The sequence below is a fragment of the Pygocentrus nattereri genome, chromosome 10, assembly GCF_015220715.1.
Source record: "Pygocentrus nattereri isolate fPygNat1 chromosome 10, fPygNat1.pri, whole genome shotgun sequence".
NCBI lineage: Eukaryota > Metazoa > Chordata > Actinopteri > Characiformes > Serrasalmidae > Pygocentrus > Pygocentrus nattereri.
The window spans coordinates 19,303,867-19,322,589 of record NC_051220.1 but is presented as its reverse complement, the minus strand read 5'-3'; the positions used below and the strand labels follow the sequence as shown (position 1 = coordinate 19,322,589).

The following is an 18,723-nucleotide window of genomic DNA, read 5'->3' as shown; positions in this document are numbered from 1 at the left end:
GTCATACAAACAACTGCTTTATGACTTAATTGTCTTTTCTTGTTCATTGTTTGCAACATTTACAATACAAGCCTAGAGTGGCCAAATTAGCTGATTAGCCACTTTATTTGCTATGTTTACTTAGTAGCCAACACTGGTTGTACTGTCAAATCAATATCCATACAAATACAGTTAAACAGAATTGTGTAGCGTTCAGCAAAGCTACATGTTCCTCATGAAAACATGAGCAAAAAACAGTCACAAATCCCATGACGTCTCAATGAAAGCATTTACTCAGTTCACATTAGTTGTTGCAGCATAATATGACTAAAACCTAACAACTGTGGAAAATAATTGCAATTATTTAAGCTGATTATAAAATGACCTCACATAACTGTGATCATCTCAACTGTTAAAGGGCTAGGCCCTTAATTTTATTACCGTTCATGGAAACAGAAAAATGCTCATCACAAAAATACTTAAAAGATGTTTATGTTTAAAATGCTACTGTTGGCCTCACAAAGTGCAGTATTAAAATGTGAATTGACTACTGATGACACTGAGGATATTTTCTGACCTTCTGACATGGTTAGGAACTTTATTAGCAGTAAATCAGTAATCGTCTTAATGGGCCTCATTCACTAACTGTTCTTAAGAAGATTTTTTTTCTGTAAACCAAGATTCCGACATTCACCAGTGTTTTCTTATTTGGGATTTGTTCTTAGGTAATAAAAGAATCTACACACACTCGAGGTCACAAAGGTAACACAAAAGAAGGGCAAAGGAAATATATCACACCTTTTACTGCTATCATGCAGGTGTGGAGATTAATTGACCATTTATAGAAGAGAAATGGGTTGGTTTGCACAGTTTTCACTGTCTGCTGTACATCCCAGACATGACATTAATAAGATAATGCACCTAGCAGCAAATAAAAGCTGAACATCTAAAGCTAAAAACCAGACATCATTAACATCAGAAAACATTTCCTGACATTAGTGCACTCATAAGACATTAAAACGCTAAAGGACCAATACAAATAATCAGAGCTTTTCATTTCAACTAAATTGCAAACTGCCATTAAATGATCATTTGGTGGCTAACAAAAACAATGTTAAATCACTGTAAATGTTTTTTTTTATCATTGGCTTATACTTAACAGTACTGTACTTGAGTGGAGGTAGAGATGATCTTTGTAAATTTACTAGTAAAGTAAAAACAGAGGTCTATTTATATTTCATGTTTCAGAGTTCACATTTAAAACATAGGCTGTTTGGGTTTAGAGTTATTTCCATCTTGAGACTCACTCCTCAAATGTTCGAGAGCTTCAAGGCAAGAACAACTTTCAAATTGCATGTACGTTTAATACGAACGCTGCATTCCTGTTGTGGTATTTAGTGTGCTCTTTAGTATTTAAAAAAAACGTTTAAGACAACAGACCTGCACTTGGGCAAAACAACCCCACCAACAGCAGAACCCCCTGCAAAGCATAAACAAACAATACGTTAAATGCTTATTACACATTCTAACATGACAAACGTGGGAATAAATAAAAATATCAGCAATCTTTATTGTTGGGATGCCCAAATAGTTGAGTGCTGATGTTTGTAACCGATCTGAACCTGTGGGAGAGATGCTTTAGTCAGAGGATCTGACTATCTAGTTTATAGGTTAAGCAAATTGCTTAGCATTAACATTTTTAGGATCAAGCTAGCTGGGTGAGCTCAGCACTATGTGGGATATTTATGTGAGCTCTTGATATAAAAAAATTGCACTTAAACAAGTTCATATCAGTCATGTAAGTAATCTAAAACGCAGTATGTCTCAGCTTTAAAGTAACTAAGATATAGGGATGCACCGATCTGACTTTTTCAGTTCCAATACCGAACTGAATTGTTGAATTAATAAACTGTATACCTCACCATGTGGGAGAGATTTAAACATTATTTTACTAACTTTGCAAAACAAAATATAACAAATTAACACATAGGTAATGTACTAAATTGCTATTTATTTGTCACTAAAATAATCAATTGTGCAGAACCTTGACACAGCATTCAAATTCAAACTAAAAAAGGAGTCAAACTTCTTAAAATATAATAAAATAAATGAAATGTATCTGCCAAAACAGAAAATAAGTAGCTTCACTTTGTCAAACACACAAACAGTAATCAATCTTATTTTTAAATATTTAGTGTAAACAGTAATTCAAAATAAAATCTAGTAACCGATCTTTGTTGACTCTCCAGTACTGGTATGGACTGTCTGAGGCAGTGATCGTTTTCTCAGTAAAAAAATCTATGCAGATCAACAGCATGGCTTGAGCTGCTTGCTGCACCAGGATCCTCACACTCTTCCAGAATTTGGTCAAATTCTTTCATAAAGCTGCTCTTGTCTGGGGCTGCTGCTGTTTCCACCCGAGGGGACTTTTCTGGTGGCTCTGAAGTCTCCAATGCTCCAGCTGTGCTGCTAATCAAGAATTAAGGTTCCTTTGTTAGTGCATCTTTTTGCACGCTTTGCAGACTCTACACCTGTAAAATATCTGACACAGAAAAAAAAAGCACAAGTTAAATATATAAAACACTGGTTATAATTCACACCTTATTGTGACACTAAATTCTTGGATGTAACAATAAAACAAGGCTGATCAAAGTAATATAGGCATAAAGTATGTTTAAAAAGGATATATAATCTTCTGTATTTTCTAATACCAACTTTTAATGCACATCATGGCATCTTATTGCAATGAAAGAGGGAAAGATTCTATAATGTAATACGTTTAGAATCTTACCTGTCTTTATATCTCGGTTCCAGCAAGGTGGCAAGAGTGTAGACAGGTTCATCTACCACAGTGCCGAAGCGTTTGTTGACAGCTTGTAGCAGGGACTTTTGTTTTAATGTCGGTATCTGCCTCGTCTTCCCTAGCCAGGATACATTTGAGGACAGTGACAGCTGGAATGACAGCAGCGGTGGAGGAAGTGGATGAGCTTACTTTCCTAGTAAAGCTCTTCAAATGGTGTTAGTTTTTTCTAGCAAGGCCCACTGGTTAGCAGTCAGTGTCGTGGGCAAGTCATGGTCAGCAGCGTAAGCACAAAGGACATGCTTCTGTTCCAGAAGACTCTCTATCATAAAGGAGCTGCTATTCCATCTTGTCTTGATGTCTTGTTGCAGACGTTTAGGTTGGATTTGCATCTGGAGCTGGACATCATCTAGCCGTGAATATGCAAGTGGAGAATGTTTAAAATGTCCCACAATCTGCCTGCCACTTGCAATGGCATCACTCACTGCGTTGTGACAATAGTCCCTCGTTAATCATGAGCTGCAATGTATGAGCAAAGCAGCCTAAACTACGCGCTCCCATGTTGTCCATCGCCTTTTTCATGTTGCTAGCACTGTCCCTCTGAATGACGTGAACTTTGTTCAAGGGAATTTGCCACTGATCAAGCATCGCCCTGATGGCAGTTGAAATCGAGTCACTGGTGTGTGATCCGTGAAAGTTTTTAGCTTGAAGCATTGCAATGTGAGGCATAAACTTGTGTCTAACCAGTGGACAGTTAATCTCAAAAGTGACACAGGGCACATGTTTGAGCTCCAGATATCTGTTGTGAAGCTCATTACTTTGACATCTTTTAACTCTTCTGATATGTGGCCACACACTTTCTTGTACAGTTCTGTCAGAGCGGGCTCAGAAAAATATTTTTGTGACGGTAAATTATATCTTGGTTCTAGGTGTTCAAGCAGGCTGCAAAAACCTTCAACCACCGACATGGTTGTCGCTTTCACGCTGTTCGTTGGAAATTTTTCACATCTTTGCAGTGCGTCCGCCAAAGTTAACTGTTTCGTCGTATTGTCTCCTGCTTCTTTTTGTTTGTTCAACTGTAATGTTTGGAACTCAGCATGCTCTTTACCATGGTACTTTTGGAGGTGCTTAATTAAATTTTTTGCATTGTATTTTGCAGCGCTACCACCACCCCTTGTGAAAAAGTGAAAGGATCGGCCTAATGATACGATACACAATCCAGCTAATTTTGTTAATATCGGGACCAATATCCGATCCTAATATCGGATCGGTGTATCCCTGCTAAAATAAATGCTAAAGTTTGTTGAAACAGGTAGAATCTCCCTCTTGTGTGAACGGGGGCCTGAGTTTGTTGTCCGTTTAAAACCGGGGAGAATGAGTCCTCCCTACCTCTCTTCAAAACCACATGACCTGGAAATATTTAACATGGTGGCTCTTCCGTCACGTATCCTCTGATCCTGGCCTACTTTGTTCCTTTATTTATTTAAGTATTATTTCAGAAGATTTGTACTTAAGGTATTACTAAAATTACAAAAAGAGAAACCCTGGCTTTTAGTGGTTGGATAGACCATGAGACTTTTCTCTTTCTTTTGCTGAATACTGGATATCTTGGGTATTCGAATTCAATATTTTTCTAAAAACATTCAACCACATTCATATCCGTGTAAAATGGAACTGCTCACATCTATGCTAACAGGACCAGTACCAAGAATAGTACTTATATACTTGAATATGTTTAAAGGCCTCTGCATACCAGATGCATCATCCAAAATTCAAAGCATGTTTTTAAAAGGAGATACACCAGCACTCAGCAACTCTGCACTGCTCAGTTTCTCAGCATGTCACAGTGAGCAATTTGCTGCTTCTACATTAAATTAAAGCCATACTGAGACCACAGAAAGCCACAGCAGATGTTATGAGATTGAGGTTCTTTAATGCAAACAGATAAATACTAATGATCTGTTACCTCAGCTACTGATACTAGCCTAGTCTTTTTTCCCCTCTCATATTTTTCAGCTACCAAACAGCAATTCAATAGTAAATAGTTAGTGAACATATGCCAAGTGTGACAATCATGCTAAAAGGTTTATTTATTTCTCTATGAATTCAGCGTAAAAAGTTAACCTGAACTTGATGTTTACCAGCTCTCCGGTCAGCATTTTATAGCAGCTCTCAAAACAATGCAACACAGCATGTATAACGGTCTTAAATGCAGATAATCTTTTTAAAACCTTTACTCCAGTATATTTTTGGCTTCATACTTCTACTTTTAACTGAGTAAGATGGAGAAAATACTCATACCAGTGAATATGTACATAGGAGAACTGCCACTCAGTAATGTCTTCTGGGTTTGTACAACACTAGATGGCGCTATTGAGCAACTCCAAAATGAAATTGTTAATATGGACAATTTGACCAAAATCATAGTTTGTAAATGTTTAAACATTTTTATGTAGAAAGATGCATAAACATTTTGCTGTGAAACATAACGCATTAACACTGAACTCGAGTTATAGGATGTTGAAATGGCACAACAGTGAACACGAAATGCTTTACTCAAAGAGCTGGATCTGGTCCTCTACAAATCTGCCAGCTGCAGCTTGATGTCTTTAGAAAACATGATTTTTGTTTATTTTTAATAGATGCACTAAGGTCACTAAGAATGGCCTTCCCAGCTGCCACAGCCGCAACACTTCATAACACAGACCACTCCACGCACCACCGTTTCAATTTAAATCAACTATTTTTTACCCCCCAAAAAGGGTCACACTGTGAAAAAGGTTAAGAAGCCCTGCCCTGATTTAAATATTTTGTGCTAAGCTTGCGTCTGCTTATCTGTCCAAATTAGCAATGAATTTATGTTTTATTCAGAATAAAGACGTGAATATGGCTACACATACTCCTTGATGTCACAGGAAGCAGTACTTCACTGAAAAATGAAGCTTTAGACTAATTTCATCTAAAATCATCCAGTCATGCCAGCAGTGTGCATGCACGCACACACACAGCAAAAAAAGAACCAATTATTTCCTGCAAATTATTTAATTTACCGCATGGCTTAACTCTGACTTTTTTTTTTTACCCTTTCAGCCAGATTCTGGAAGTCCTTTATTGACCCCCGGTTTCATGTTTCTTAATGAAATGTATATTTGTGCTTCAGCAATAGCTCTGCTGATTAATGAACATTGCCCACTGACTTGTGTCTCATTAAAGCATATAAAAGTTGTGCTGTTGTGTAGATTTTTTTTCCCAGGAAAACGAGCAACTTTATCAGGTCAGCTCACAAACAAACAGGCTCACAATAGCGCTGAACATAAAATAGTACAAAAAGTTTTGAGTTGAAAATAATAGTTTAGAGCTGAATTTCGTAGTTACCCATCACTCTGTGCAGTTCATATACATAAATGAAAAGTGTCCCATGAATAAAAATACATATTAAAACTAACAGATTAGAATCAACTCTCCTTCTGAAGTCCAGTCAGTTTGAACAAATCAGTTTGTAGTGTGTGAGGTCATTTGAGCAGCCAGATAATCCATCAGTCCTTATAACTAACCAAATATAGATTTCAATACAATACTGAGCAAAAGTTTTAGAAAACTATGATTTAAAGAAAGCTGTTTAACTGGAGCGTGTTTATTTGCTTAGAAAGAGACACTCATAGTAGAATGACTCCAAATAACTGATGCAATAAGTAGTGATCTTATTTATGTTGACATATCTTAACCATTTCCAAACCTCTTCCCAAGACAGCCCAATGCTACTTGTTCCCATCTAATGCAATTTCACTCCACTTACCTTACGGGTGTACTTTGTAGTTCAATTATAGACTGTAGTCCATCTGCTTCTCTGTATAATTTGTGAGCCCCCTTTTACTCTGTTCTTCAACAGTCAGGACCCCAACAGTACTATCACAGAGTAGGCATTGTTTGGGTGGTGGATCATTCTGTGACACTGACATGGTAGTGACATGTTAGTTAAGTGACCCTCATTAGCCCACCAGTGCGGAAATTGCACCTCCGCATTTTAACCCATCCATGCAGTGAAACCCCACATACACACTAGTTAACACACACCAAGGGGGAGTGAGCACACTTGCCCGGAGCAGTGGACAGCCCTATGTGTGGCACCCAGGGACAACTGGGGGTTAAGTGCCTTGTTCAAGGGCACTTAAGTCACGTACTGCTGGCTCAGGGGATCGAACAGGTGAGCTTCTGGTCTCAAGGCTGGTTCCCCAACCTCCAGCCCATGATGTAGGTCAGACAGCAGTGCTACTGGACCTTTAAAAACACTGTCCACTTTATTAGACCTTGGTCCACCTTGTAGATGTGCAGTAAGAAGCAATAGTTAATTTGCTGCTGAGATGTTTAAACTCTAGCAGCACTGCTGTGGTGGTCCTGTCCTTTAAAGAACAGAGTAAATGGGGGCTAACAAATGCAGAGAAACAGATGGACAACAGTCTGTAATTGTAGAACTACGAAGCGCACCTGCATGGTAAGTGGAGCTGACAAAACGGACAATGCGTATAGAAACAAGGAGGTGGTTTTGATGTAATGGCTGATCAGTGTAAATGTATAGACACATCTCTTCAGTATTACGTAGTGTTTTTTACTGGCAAAACTCACTAGGTGCCCAGACAAATGGCTTTAACCAATTTAGCTTAGATGTCTAAGACTTTTGCACAGTCCAAATGAGTTCCTAAACAAAACGTTTGACTATTTCTTTGCCTTTTATACTTACATCTACTGAAAAATAGGTCCTTAGGCATCTACGGACAGGTGTTTCTCTAACTACTGGCAGTTTTGACTGTCCCCATTTTTAGAAAATTTTTAGAGTGTCCCCATTTTTTAAAAAAATAAATAAAAAGTCAAACACTACAAGTCCCAACTACAATTATGGTAGATACAACTGATTTTGATGAGAGAAAGAAAAAAAAAAGTATTTTGATCATTTGGTTAGTGCCATTATAAAGATATAAAACATAGCACATGTATTTACAGAAAAAGAAGACAAATGACAGATCAAAAACAGAATATTTGAACATGTTTAAGTTTGAATTAAGATGCAACACCGTACAATGCATTTAAAAAAGTAAGTTTGTAACTCTTTTTATAAAGTAACTTTTTATACATTTGAAGATCACAGGTAGGGGACAAAACTGTTCTCTGAGCCAAACAATCTTTCATAAATTATATTATTCATTATATTTAGGAACAATTTATATATAAAAATGCATTATGATTTCTATGAGTTACGCTTAAAATGTGAAAATATACCAACATTTTTGTCAAGATTGGCCCCTCCCAGTCCTCCATGTGCTTTTGTTTTGTTTGTTCTTTGTATGGTATTATTTGGTGTTTGTTCTTCTGGTATGTTGTATTTCATAGACTCCATTATTGTGTTTAGTCTGTGTTTCTTTTGGTTATGTCTATCCCTCGTTCTATCTGTGTTGGCTCTCTGACCCTGGACTGTCTTGACCCTGAGAATGGATTTGCCCCTAATAAATCTTGCTTATCTCAGAGCATGCGTCCGCCTCCTCATCGCTCCCTGACGTTACAATTGTATCAACAGGACTTCAGTGATTGGCGGTTTGTGGGCAGGGTCTGTATTTCAAAAAGATGTAAGAATGCATTTTATGAATTAATATATATATATAATATAAATTTGTGGTTTTTCTCATGTACATATTATCCATACACTTCTATATACTTTCCAACCACTCAACTCCAGGGGCTGAAACATGTTACACCTTCAGGACTAATCCACACAATATCATACTCTAAAAATATGAAGTCTTAATCTTTTCAGTCTCAGTCTGACCATGAGGATGCCTCCTCTCTCTTCTGGAACTGGATTATATATGGTTAATCTGATTTATATTCTCCACTACAGAGAGAATGGGAAGCATACCGTACTGCTTCTTCAGGCAATTAATAAGTCAGCTTCTTTAAATTAAGCATTTAATTATTTAGAGCTCCAATGGCAAGCTGCCTACGAGCTTTAAACTTATATATTCGAATATTTAGAATAGTGATGACCTAAAGAGTTCATCTGAGTTTGAAATATTTGACAGCCAGTGAGAAAGAGTTAGTAATAAACTGAAGTTCAGCTGTTCCTTGTAAACCTTTACCACAGCAGCTATAAAATGCAATTGCTGTCCGTTTTGGAGGTCTCTCAAAACTAATCTGGTCATATTGTTATAGGGCAAATATTTTATTTGGTTTAATTGCTTAAAAGTATAAGTCCATTTCCATTCTGCCAGCAGAAAGTCCACTATAGGAGGTCTAGCGTAGAGTGGGCATTCCAACCCAAATTCTACCATTTTTGGACAAATTTGAGTCAGCACAGATAGCTAGCTTTCACATTAACACCTAAATCCATATTGGATATTCCAAAACCTACTAGATGAAGACTCATTAAACAGTGAGCTTTTGAGTAGAATTTGTTTCCATTCTGGCTCTTTTCATCCAAAACAAACCACACCTTTAGATGCCACAGCTTTAAAATGGATCTTTAATTGGTATAGAACCTTTACATTATGTAGAGGTTCTTTAAATGTTAGGTTTGCCCTTTACCATTTTCAAGAGAGCATGCATGTTCATGCATCATTTAACCTATATTATTTCTCAGTATTTGGCCGTTTGAACTGCCAATTGGATGTCATGTAAGGAATAAAAGAACATCTCAAGGTACAACAGTTATTGGATCACTGATCTTGGCTCTCTCTCTCTCTCTGGACTCTACATTACCACCATCAATTCAATGCTTTTCGTTAGTACAGATGCTTTATAACAATCAGCTTGTCCAGTACTTTTCCCCATCCTGACATCAGTTTCTCATGAGGATGCCACACTACATGCAGGCCCACATTCACTTTGATATTCAGTTGAAGCCTGAATGCATTCGTAGTCATCTGGCCTGGAGTGGTACATTTGCATAGAGGCTTTGGTATGTTCCACAGCTCTGTGAACAAGAGGACAGAGTGAGTCAATGATTTACCCATTACACTCACAAAGCAGTTTAGAAGCAAACATTCTTGATCGTGCTCATAAACATTATTATACAACATAGCTGCCATAATAAACTCAAATGGAAACTTTAGAGAGAAGGAAAAATGGCTTTATTTAAATCCCAAATTATATGCCGTACTGTAGCCATTTGTGGCATATTTACGAGCTCTTGGTTGAGCACTTGACAGCCCTCTGTCAGCTGTACATGGTTGTAGCCCTAACAGCTCAGAGAAGCAGAGCAAAGCAGCCAGTGGCCCATTTAATAAGGGCTGAAGTTGCTGTCCCACATTACCCACCAAACCCCTGCCACCACAAACAGAGAGGACGTAGTGCTAAACACTTGACTTGCATTCTTATTACATTATCAAAAAAAAAAAAAAAAACTTTTGCAATATTAGGCTTGGACATTTCTAGATTTGCCACTAAGATTTTATGTGTATATTCAAAATTCCCATAAGAAAAGGTGGATGGAAAACTCTGAACAGATAACCTTGCCAAAGAAGGGGTCATGGCAGATTTTATATGTATATTGTGACTGATTATGTCTGGCAATATAGTAGTGTCATGTTACCATTAGCGTTAATTGTCGAGACGGTTGCTGTAATTATGGCTAACTAGAGTAAACGGCATGTGACATAAGGAGTCAAGTCATCAAACATGGCACCCATCATGACAATTACCAGTAATGGCAACATAACACTGTTTTATTACTGAACAAAATCTATGGCAACAATTTACAGCATTTCTGTCATATGGTGATTTTTCAATGTTATGTTCAGGATTCAAGTAAAGTGTTATCAAACATAACTTATATGTAACAAGATTTTGCTCTAGGTACCTTTTGGACCACTTCTATTGGCCGATTCGTCTTTAATGTTCAATGTAAAGAGCTAAAGGCATTTTCAAACACTGTAAACCAACAAAATAAATAAAGATCAACATGACAGCTACGACAAGTTAGAAAGAAAGCTCAGAACTAAGAAAAAAATGCTATGTAATGTTCCTACAGTGGGTACAAAGAACTTCTGTTTCTCTAGAACAGTGATTAAAAGAGGCAGAGTATATTACTGATGCTTGACCGAACCGGAGTGATTTAAGGAGAAGACTTACAGGATCTGACAGGGTCTGATTTGAAGAGAGAGGGTGAAATCGTTTTGTGAGACTGTAGCCAGATTGGCACGCTCTATGGAAATAGCATTTGTCTCCTATGGCTCAATGGTGCTGCAAGTGTAATGTAGGACCTTTTTCTGCTTCCTTTTATACTGTATTTTTACATAATTACATTGAATGTGCTTTATATACAGTTGACTTTGCACATTCCAGCATGATAGTTGTAAAATCTGGGACAAGTCTTCCAGTAAGAATGTGAATGAAATTAGCAAACTGATTAATTAGAATGTGCAACATCCAGAGTATATCTCCAGGCAGACGAAAAAAATGCCAAGTTAAGTCCTTTACTTTTTCCACCTCACAAGGTAGAGTTGTGAACTCATCTTTCACTAACTGAAAGCTCACCAAAAACTTTGTGTGCTAAAATAACTAACACAGTGAAACTCTCACCAATGTTACATAACACGTATGCACCAGAAAGAGAGGCAGGATGAATTATTTATTATCTTCTGCACTTCTCATGCAAATCCTGATCCCCCCCCCCATCCTTCTTATTTGGAACTTGATTCTAATCACCTCGGTTGTCTGACCCAGGCTAGAGACCTGAGAAAACACATGGAAGATTTTTGTGAAGCCAGAATTGGACTAACAAACTAGATGTTCCAACTAGACACCTTACTCTTCCCTCATGAATAAATTGAAGGATTGTTGGGTAATAGAGGCACTGAAACCTGACACGTGTTCACCTGAGCCTTTACCTGAGGCTGATTCATACTGTGGAATGGCAGCAGGGATAGCTACAACACCTTCTCCCAGCACTAAGACCCCAAGGCTGGGGAATGATGGCAAAGAGACCCCAAGGGGCCTTTGTATCCAGCTGGTGAAGAGCCTAGCCTACAGAAGAGTGAAGAATAGGAGCATAAATACCAGACCTGAAGAGGGAGGAAAGGTTCTTGGAGGTGCCACTTGCCCCTTTAAGAGCACTCTTCCAGAAGAGGATCTTTCAGTCTCAAACAGGATCAGAAATGAAAGGAACCGGCAAAGCAGAGGATCGAGCTCAAGACTGCCTCACAGCAAGATTCTCATAGGAAGCCCTTGTGAATGTCAGAGTGGGAGTCAGAATGCGCTCTCTTACCGTGAACCCTTGGTCAGTTCGTTCCTAAGTAGGAGAGGATTCATAAGCTTGGGCCATGACACAGCAACCTGAACTACTGGGGCTTGGAAGCTAAGCTGAGGGGCATGAACAGAGCCCCATAGGATGATGTGGAGACCAAGCCAAGGGCTGTGTGGAAACGGCTCAGGTTAAATGCATGTCCCATGAAAGAGGCAGACTACAGCTTGAAGTCAGAGGACAACAAGTGGATGAGATCTGTGGAGTTGCACCTGCTGAGTAATAATGAGCAAACTCTCAGGTAAGACTTAATACAGTATAACAAATGGCAACATCAACTCAAAATGACAACTGTTTAAGATATGGGTTTAAACCTCAGATATTGCACTACGGAAAATTCAGAGATTAACTTATTTATTTCCAGCCACAGCCATCAAGTACAATTTATTAATTTTTAAGGAAATTTGATAAGATAATTCACTTGAATAAGGAAGAGGAAAGGCAATAGAAAATAAATGGGGGGGGGGGGGGGGGGGGGGGGGTTGGGGTGGGAGGAGGAGAAAGATTTCCCAAAGCTGGATGGGACTCATAACCATGGAAGATATGGTGTACCATCATATAAACAGCATTTAACACTTCCATCTCTCATTCATAGTTATGTCTATATTTAGCACTTGTATGGACTAAAGTGTACATCTGTTTCTTGCTTTTTTCCTACACTCATTAAAAAGGTGATAGTATTTGTTAGTAAAGTAATATATATAATGGGCATGTCTGTTTTTGTGTAAAGACTATACAATAGCAGAGTTACATACTCTAAATGCTAAATGACAAAATAAACATACAATGGGTCGATTTGGATTAGATCCTTCTTTCACCTTGAGGATGAGAGATGTCATGATCTATAAAATGCTGCACATTTCAGTTCTATATGGTATGTATGTCAAGATGAACTGTTTAGATCCTTTCACATTTCACACAGCCATTCACATTCTTAACTTGCAGATGTCTGTGGCTGTTTATTTTTTGAGTCTTTTTTGTGTTCTGTAGCTGCAACAATTTCACTAAAAATTGGCATAAAAAATGTGGACTTACCCTTACAGATCAAGCGTCTGCTTACGAATACAACCGCAAGGAAAATCTATGGCCATGAGCAACCTTATATGTATATTCAAACTTTGAGATGTGTAATCAATGTGGGCAACTGTCTTTACAGAACTAGAGCTACAGTACAAATCATGACACATTTCTTGAGCACAGAAAGCTACTGGGCTGCATCTTTTTGGATCTAATCATTAAGGCAGAAGAATCATCATGCAGAGCCCTCACTAAGCCTCAAAATTCCAGTTTAACTTCCTAAAACTACAGAAAGAGCTCCAACAGGTAGAACAGAAGCTGCTGTTGTGCCAACTGCAGGGACGTGTATGTGCCAAGGGATGCTTTAAATCCATTATGCACAACTTTCTCAGAAGCGTTAAGTAAACAGCAACCTCCCCACAGCCCCTCCTGCTGAGGGATTACAGGGCTGTATGGATGGTGGAACGCTCCTCTGTGTGTTCTGCTTCCAGCCCCTGTGGCTGTGTGTACCTGTCACTTCTCCTGTGGGAAAATCCCCCTGCTGGCTACATCTCCATCAGCGCAGTCAGCATGAATACAGCAGACACCCATCACTTCTCCTAATTGTGTTGATAAGCCTAAACCTTTTAACATAAGATGGGATGCTGCCATGGCAAGGATGGCAAATAATTAATCACGCTTATTGACATGAACAAATTCTTACATTATACATGGCTGTCCATGCTCTAATGGATGCTTCCTGATCTCAATAGATTATTGATTACAAATAAATCTCCATTGGTACCAAATTGTTCTATTCCCCTGAAAGCATATGTAACCCATTTAAAGTTCTGGTCACTAAGAATATAACACACTAATATATATGAAAATATTTCACTTTACTTTGGTTAAAAAACAAACTCATCGAACGTCATTTTAAAACATACATATATATGTGACATTTAAAAAAAAAGGACAGTCAAATACATTTATTAAAATTTTTCAGTAAGTTTTCATTAGTTTCAGTAGGACTTTTATTTTAAATGCTCTGCTGGGCGCTTCTATTTCCTCTAGAGTGCGTTTTTTCCTTTTTTTCTCCACTTTTAGCGATCAGATCGGTGAACACGTAGTGAGAAAATCTCCTTAAATTATAAGCCAGCTCACTATAAAACAACAAAATAACAAGTGATATCCTCGTATATAACCTTTTATGTGGTGTTTTAGTTGTTTTTGCTGCTTCAGGTGCAGGGATGGTTATTTTCCAGAGTTTTCAAGAGCTCCGCTGAGTGTAAATGACCTGCACGATATAGTGAATTGCGCTTACTTTTGAGTGACTAATATTTGTGGATAATACACTGTCTACTGATAAAACCAATCGGAGTATGTTTTGAGATTTTTGTAAAACAAAATATTGAGTTCATGTATAGTTAGGTGAGTTATCACACGCTAACCAACAAGCTGTGAAAACTTCATTAAAAGCCTGTTCGAGTTCATGTGTGCATGTAATGTGCATATATTCTGTGATTTTGAAGTAGTTGAAACGTGGCGAGCGCTTTATGCAGTAGATTTGTAACTAATGTATTGCACAGCTGTTACGTACTGCAGATTGGTTTTTTGATTATGGTTCGACTTTGATTGCGAGTCAGTTCCCCTGGATCCTGGAAGGTTTCTCCACGGACACGACTAACTTGCTCTGATCAGCTACCACCTTAGAGCCTTTTGACTGTGAAACGTTCATCTTACCTGGATACTGCTAGGCACGAACACACCCACCTCAGTTAATACTATCCGGGTAGTTGTGGGCCATTATTTTGGTCAAGACTCTTTCATGTTATTTTTCGAGAGCTCTCTGTTTTTATTTTGACCAGCCAAAGTCTATGCGCATTTCGTAATAAATCCATATTTTCTCTTATAAACATACTGCTTGCTCTGCACACCGTTTCCCCCTCTTTTGAATCTAGATAATATGTAGTGTTGCTTATTACTAGAATCCAGTTTTGAGGCAAGTGATGGAGAGCTCCAGAAAATGACCGTTGAGAAGAAAGTGAGTAGTGCTACCTCAATACAAAACAGACCACACCAGTAGGCAAAGTGATTGTTTGGGGAATGACCTAATTTACAGTTTTCCTCCTAACCCAAGCTTGCTTCTTTGCTTTTGCATTGGAGCCACAGCCACCCAGCATGCCGGCGGTTCTCCTTGTAAACGCCAAGTAAACAGTACAGGAGTACCAGACGTAGGAATAGTTTTTAGCACCAGGCCCTTCAATTCATAATATAAATAATCCAGATCACAATTCTGCCCCGTTCACTGTACCGCTTAGAGAAAAATGCATCAACCATGACTGCTGCTTTTGAACCAAGACTATCGATCACGACCGGAGGGGGGGGGTGTTCAGTCCCGATGTGGCATCTGGCAGCAGGGAGTGGCAACTCCGCCGTCCAGAAATGGCACATAGTGGCACATAACATGCCGCTTGGTTAGAGGCACTTGCCACATAGAAACGCTGCGTCTCTCAAAACGGGCACATACCAACAGCTCCTGTGAGCAAAGCAGTGACTCGGGACAGTGGCTAATCGGCGCGGTTAACTAGCAGCACACCATAGCACCGCCATCGGCCATTGGAACCTGGTCATGGGGGACTGTTGACCTAAAGACTTTGTACAGATTGTCTGTCGTTTTGTTGGTTCACGGGTTGCGCTGTTGGGTGGATGATTCTAAGCGAAATGAGCCACTTTATATAGCAGTAATGCTATCTTGAATATAGACTTTGCATTGGCTTTTGTTGTGACAGGGTTGAAGAAATCGGCTCGTGTTACAGATGTACTCATGCTAATTACTGATTTCATTGTGGTGTTAGTCATGTTAAATCTAAACTATGTACAAACTATTTATCATCGTATTTATTAAACAGGACAAGAGGAACACAGCCTCGAGTTCTTGTTTTTATTATTTTTCAGGAGTGGCATTAACGTTTTACTGAGGCGAAAGCCACTGGCATGTGCTGCTCAGGAGTGGTAGCTAACATTATAATTCATTATATTCATTATAATTCATTATAACATTATAATATTCACATTAAATGTGCAGTACTGCTGTTCACACTGGTCACTTTTTACACATTAATCCCAATTTTCACATGTTAATAGCGCTGTATATGTATGTACGTGAGGTACTTCAGATGAGCTCATGCTAAAGACGACACACTTGTCAGAGCAACATTAGCTAGCTAGATACTGAGGAGGACTTGTCCTCTCCTACAAGAGGTCCGTTCAGTAAAGGACTACAAGAAGGACCTATACGAGAGCAGATAACACATCTTCACACAGAATGTTTTAGACACGTGTACGGTCCTCTTTAATCTGATTGATTAAACTGTCACCGGCTAACCTAGATAGCTAACTAACGATAGCTACTCAAGCTAAATGTTAATGTTTTTGTAAGATTACTTAGTCATAATTAATTTTAAGCAAATACAGTAACCCAGCTACAATCCGACTTACCTTAAAAGCCAGCATAAACCAGCCTGTTGTCCGTTTCTATGAGCGCTGGGAGTGAGTCTTCCTCAGAGATGAATCCCAAACTTTTCACCTTCAGGTATGAGACAAAACCAGCACCAACCCCCAGACGACCAGGACAGTTAGGCATAATAACACTTTCCTCAGAAATACCCTTCTGCTATTTCTCCGTCTAATAAATCTGACTAATTTACCACCAGTGAGTGCAGGTTTGCGCTGCCAAAGGACGGAGTGTTTAAAGGCGACTGTGATTGGCTGAGAGACGTGTCAGTCCTAATGATGTAAACGGTTAAAGTTGAATAAGGTGAGCTTCTGCTTGATGAGCTACAGACACAACGCTCAGCCTTGCTCAGCGACTTAACCCTGAAATGTGGGAAACGAAGCCACGTTTCAGGGTTTCCTCTGTTGAATTTCATTTATTTATTCAGCAATTCACAAGGCTAGGGCTACTATTTGTCACATGAGGCATTTAAGTTTGCTGGAATGTTGTTTTTGTTGTGTCCTGTCCTTTAAGTTAGACTACATTTTCATTACATAAAGTTATTCAACATTCAAAATGTCTAGAAATCTAGAAAGTCTAGAAATCATAAAGTCTAGAAATTTGTTGAGCAATAATAATAATAAGAAGAAGAAGAACTAGTAGATACATTGAGTGGATTTAAGGTGTTTTTACTTGCTGCTTTTTCAGTGAAACTGCAAAAGCAATTCTACTTGAGGTACATTTGAAATGAACGGAAAATTGTGTAAATTCATTTTGTTCAAGAAACTTTAAGATCATGCTGACCGAAAACTAGTGGTCACCTGCAGAAACAAACACCCATAGTATTTTCATGTCCACAGATGTTGTCAATGAGGGTCTACAGCAGTTTTGTGTAGCATTTTAAGATGACCTGGGCACTGTAAATAATCCTGTTGCACTAGATTTGTTCAAATCAAGGAGGATTTTGCTGTCCTAAACTGCAGCTCTTCCTCTTGCAGCACAGAAACTGCAGGCTTGTCGGGAACCTGTGAGAAAAATTACACCCATAATAAATCATGTGGTAGTGATCAGTCTAAGCTGTTCTTAATTCAATAAAGCAATTAGTCATTGATAGTGAAGGTGCTCATCCGTGACGCAGTTGTGATCACTGAGACCGTTTTTGTGCGTTAGATTTATGGAGATCCAAAAGGAACACTTGCAAGAATGCTTGCAGTACAGTGAATACACAGGCGGGTCTTTTCTTTTACTGTACACTCTACTGCAGCTTTTATTAAGAATGAAGAATGAGACCTCCTGCTTTTACTTCATTCAAAGGAAACTGGACAAGAGTAAGAGGAAGTGGATGTCTGAAATTTCATGATGAATGGACCAAAAGAAATGCTCCAATATTACTTGGTAAAAAGTCTGGTTCCATTGACTTACATTAAAAGTAAAGTATGTTTTTACTTTCTCCTGTAAAGTTATCATTTTGGAGACCAATCATTGGCCAATTACTCTCATCTCTGCTGCTGACATGGGCATCCCAGCAACTACATATCACAAGGATTAGAATCATACACGGCTCAAACTAGACCACAAACAGAAGCAGAAGAATGAAATGATGAAGCTCTTCCACTCTAACAAAATAGAATGTAGCACAGTGTCACTATTCACCTGTTCTGTGAGAAGAAAAGAATCAGATCTTATTTGCACTTAAAGAAATTCAGCCTGTTTTGTTTTGTGCTTCATCTGGTGTGGAGCTGCATAATCAGCTCAAACTCAGCTTAGATCCCAACTGCAAGTGAAAGCACTTGTAAAGTGTCAGCCCCTGAATGAGATGTGGAAACTCATTGTTCTCCTTCCGATTCCAAAGTGGAAGGCATTCGGCACAATGTCACAGTTTGTCCATTTCATAAGAGGTAGAGGAGGTTGTTTTTGACAGACATTCTGCCGTTTTCTTTGCTCTGCAAATACACACACTGCAGAAAATGGCTCGTCAGATCAACCTAAAGAAATAACTTGAGGGAACAAGCAATTAAACTTGTTTAATTTAACTTAAAAAAAAACTACTTTGAAAGAATCATTCATTCGAAGTATTTATTTAGGCTGAATAAAACTAGTTATTTCACTTCTTAGCACATGAAGTAATTTTTTTTTGTTGATCTGATGAGCCATTTTTACAGT

General features: G+C 38.5%; 2 protein-coding genes across 2 annotated transcripts in view; one reads left to right on the top strand and one right to left on the bottom strand.

Moving 5' to 3' along the window:
• The window catches only part of LOC108436748, an 87,261-nt gene that overhangs the window by 9,529 nt on the left and 59,009 nt on the right, over window positions 1–18,723 (bottom strand). The gene's annotated exons all lie outside the window — the stretch shown is intronic.
• LOC108436746 overlaps window positions 12,096–18,723 on the top strand; it is a 57,018-nt gene continuing 50,390 nt past the window's right edge. The window contains exon 1 of the mRNA XM_037541869.1: window positions 12,096–12,309. Coding sequence (XP_037397766.1) covers window positions 12,294–12,309 — 16 coding nt within the window. The 5' untranslated portion in view covers window positions 12,096–12,293. The remainder of the gene's footprint in view (window positions 12,310–18,723) is intronic.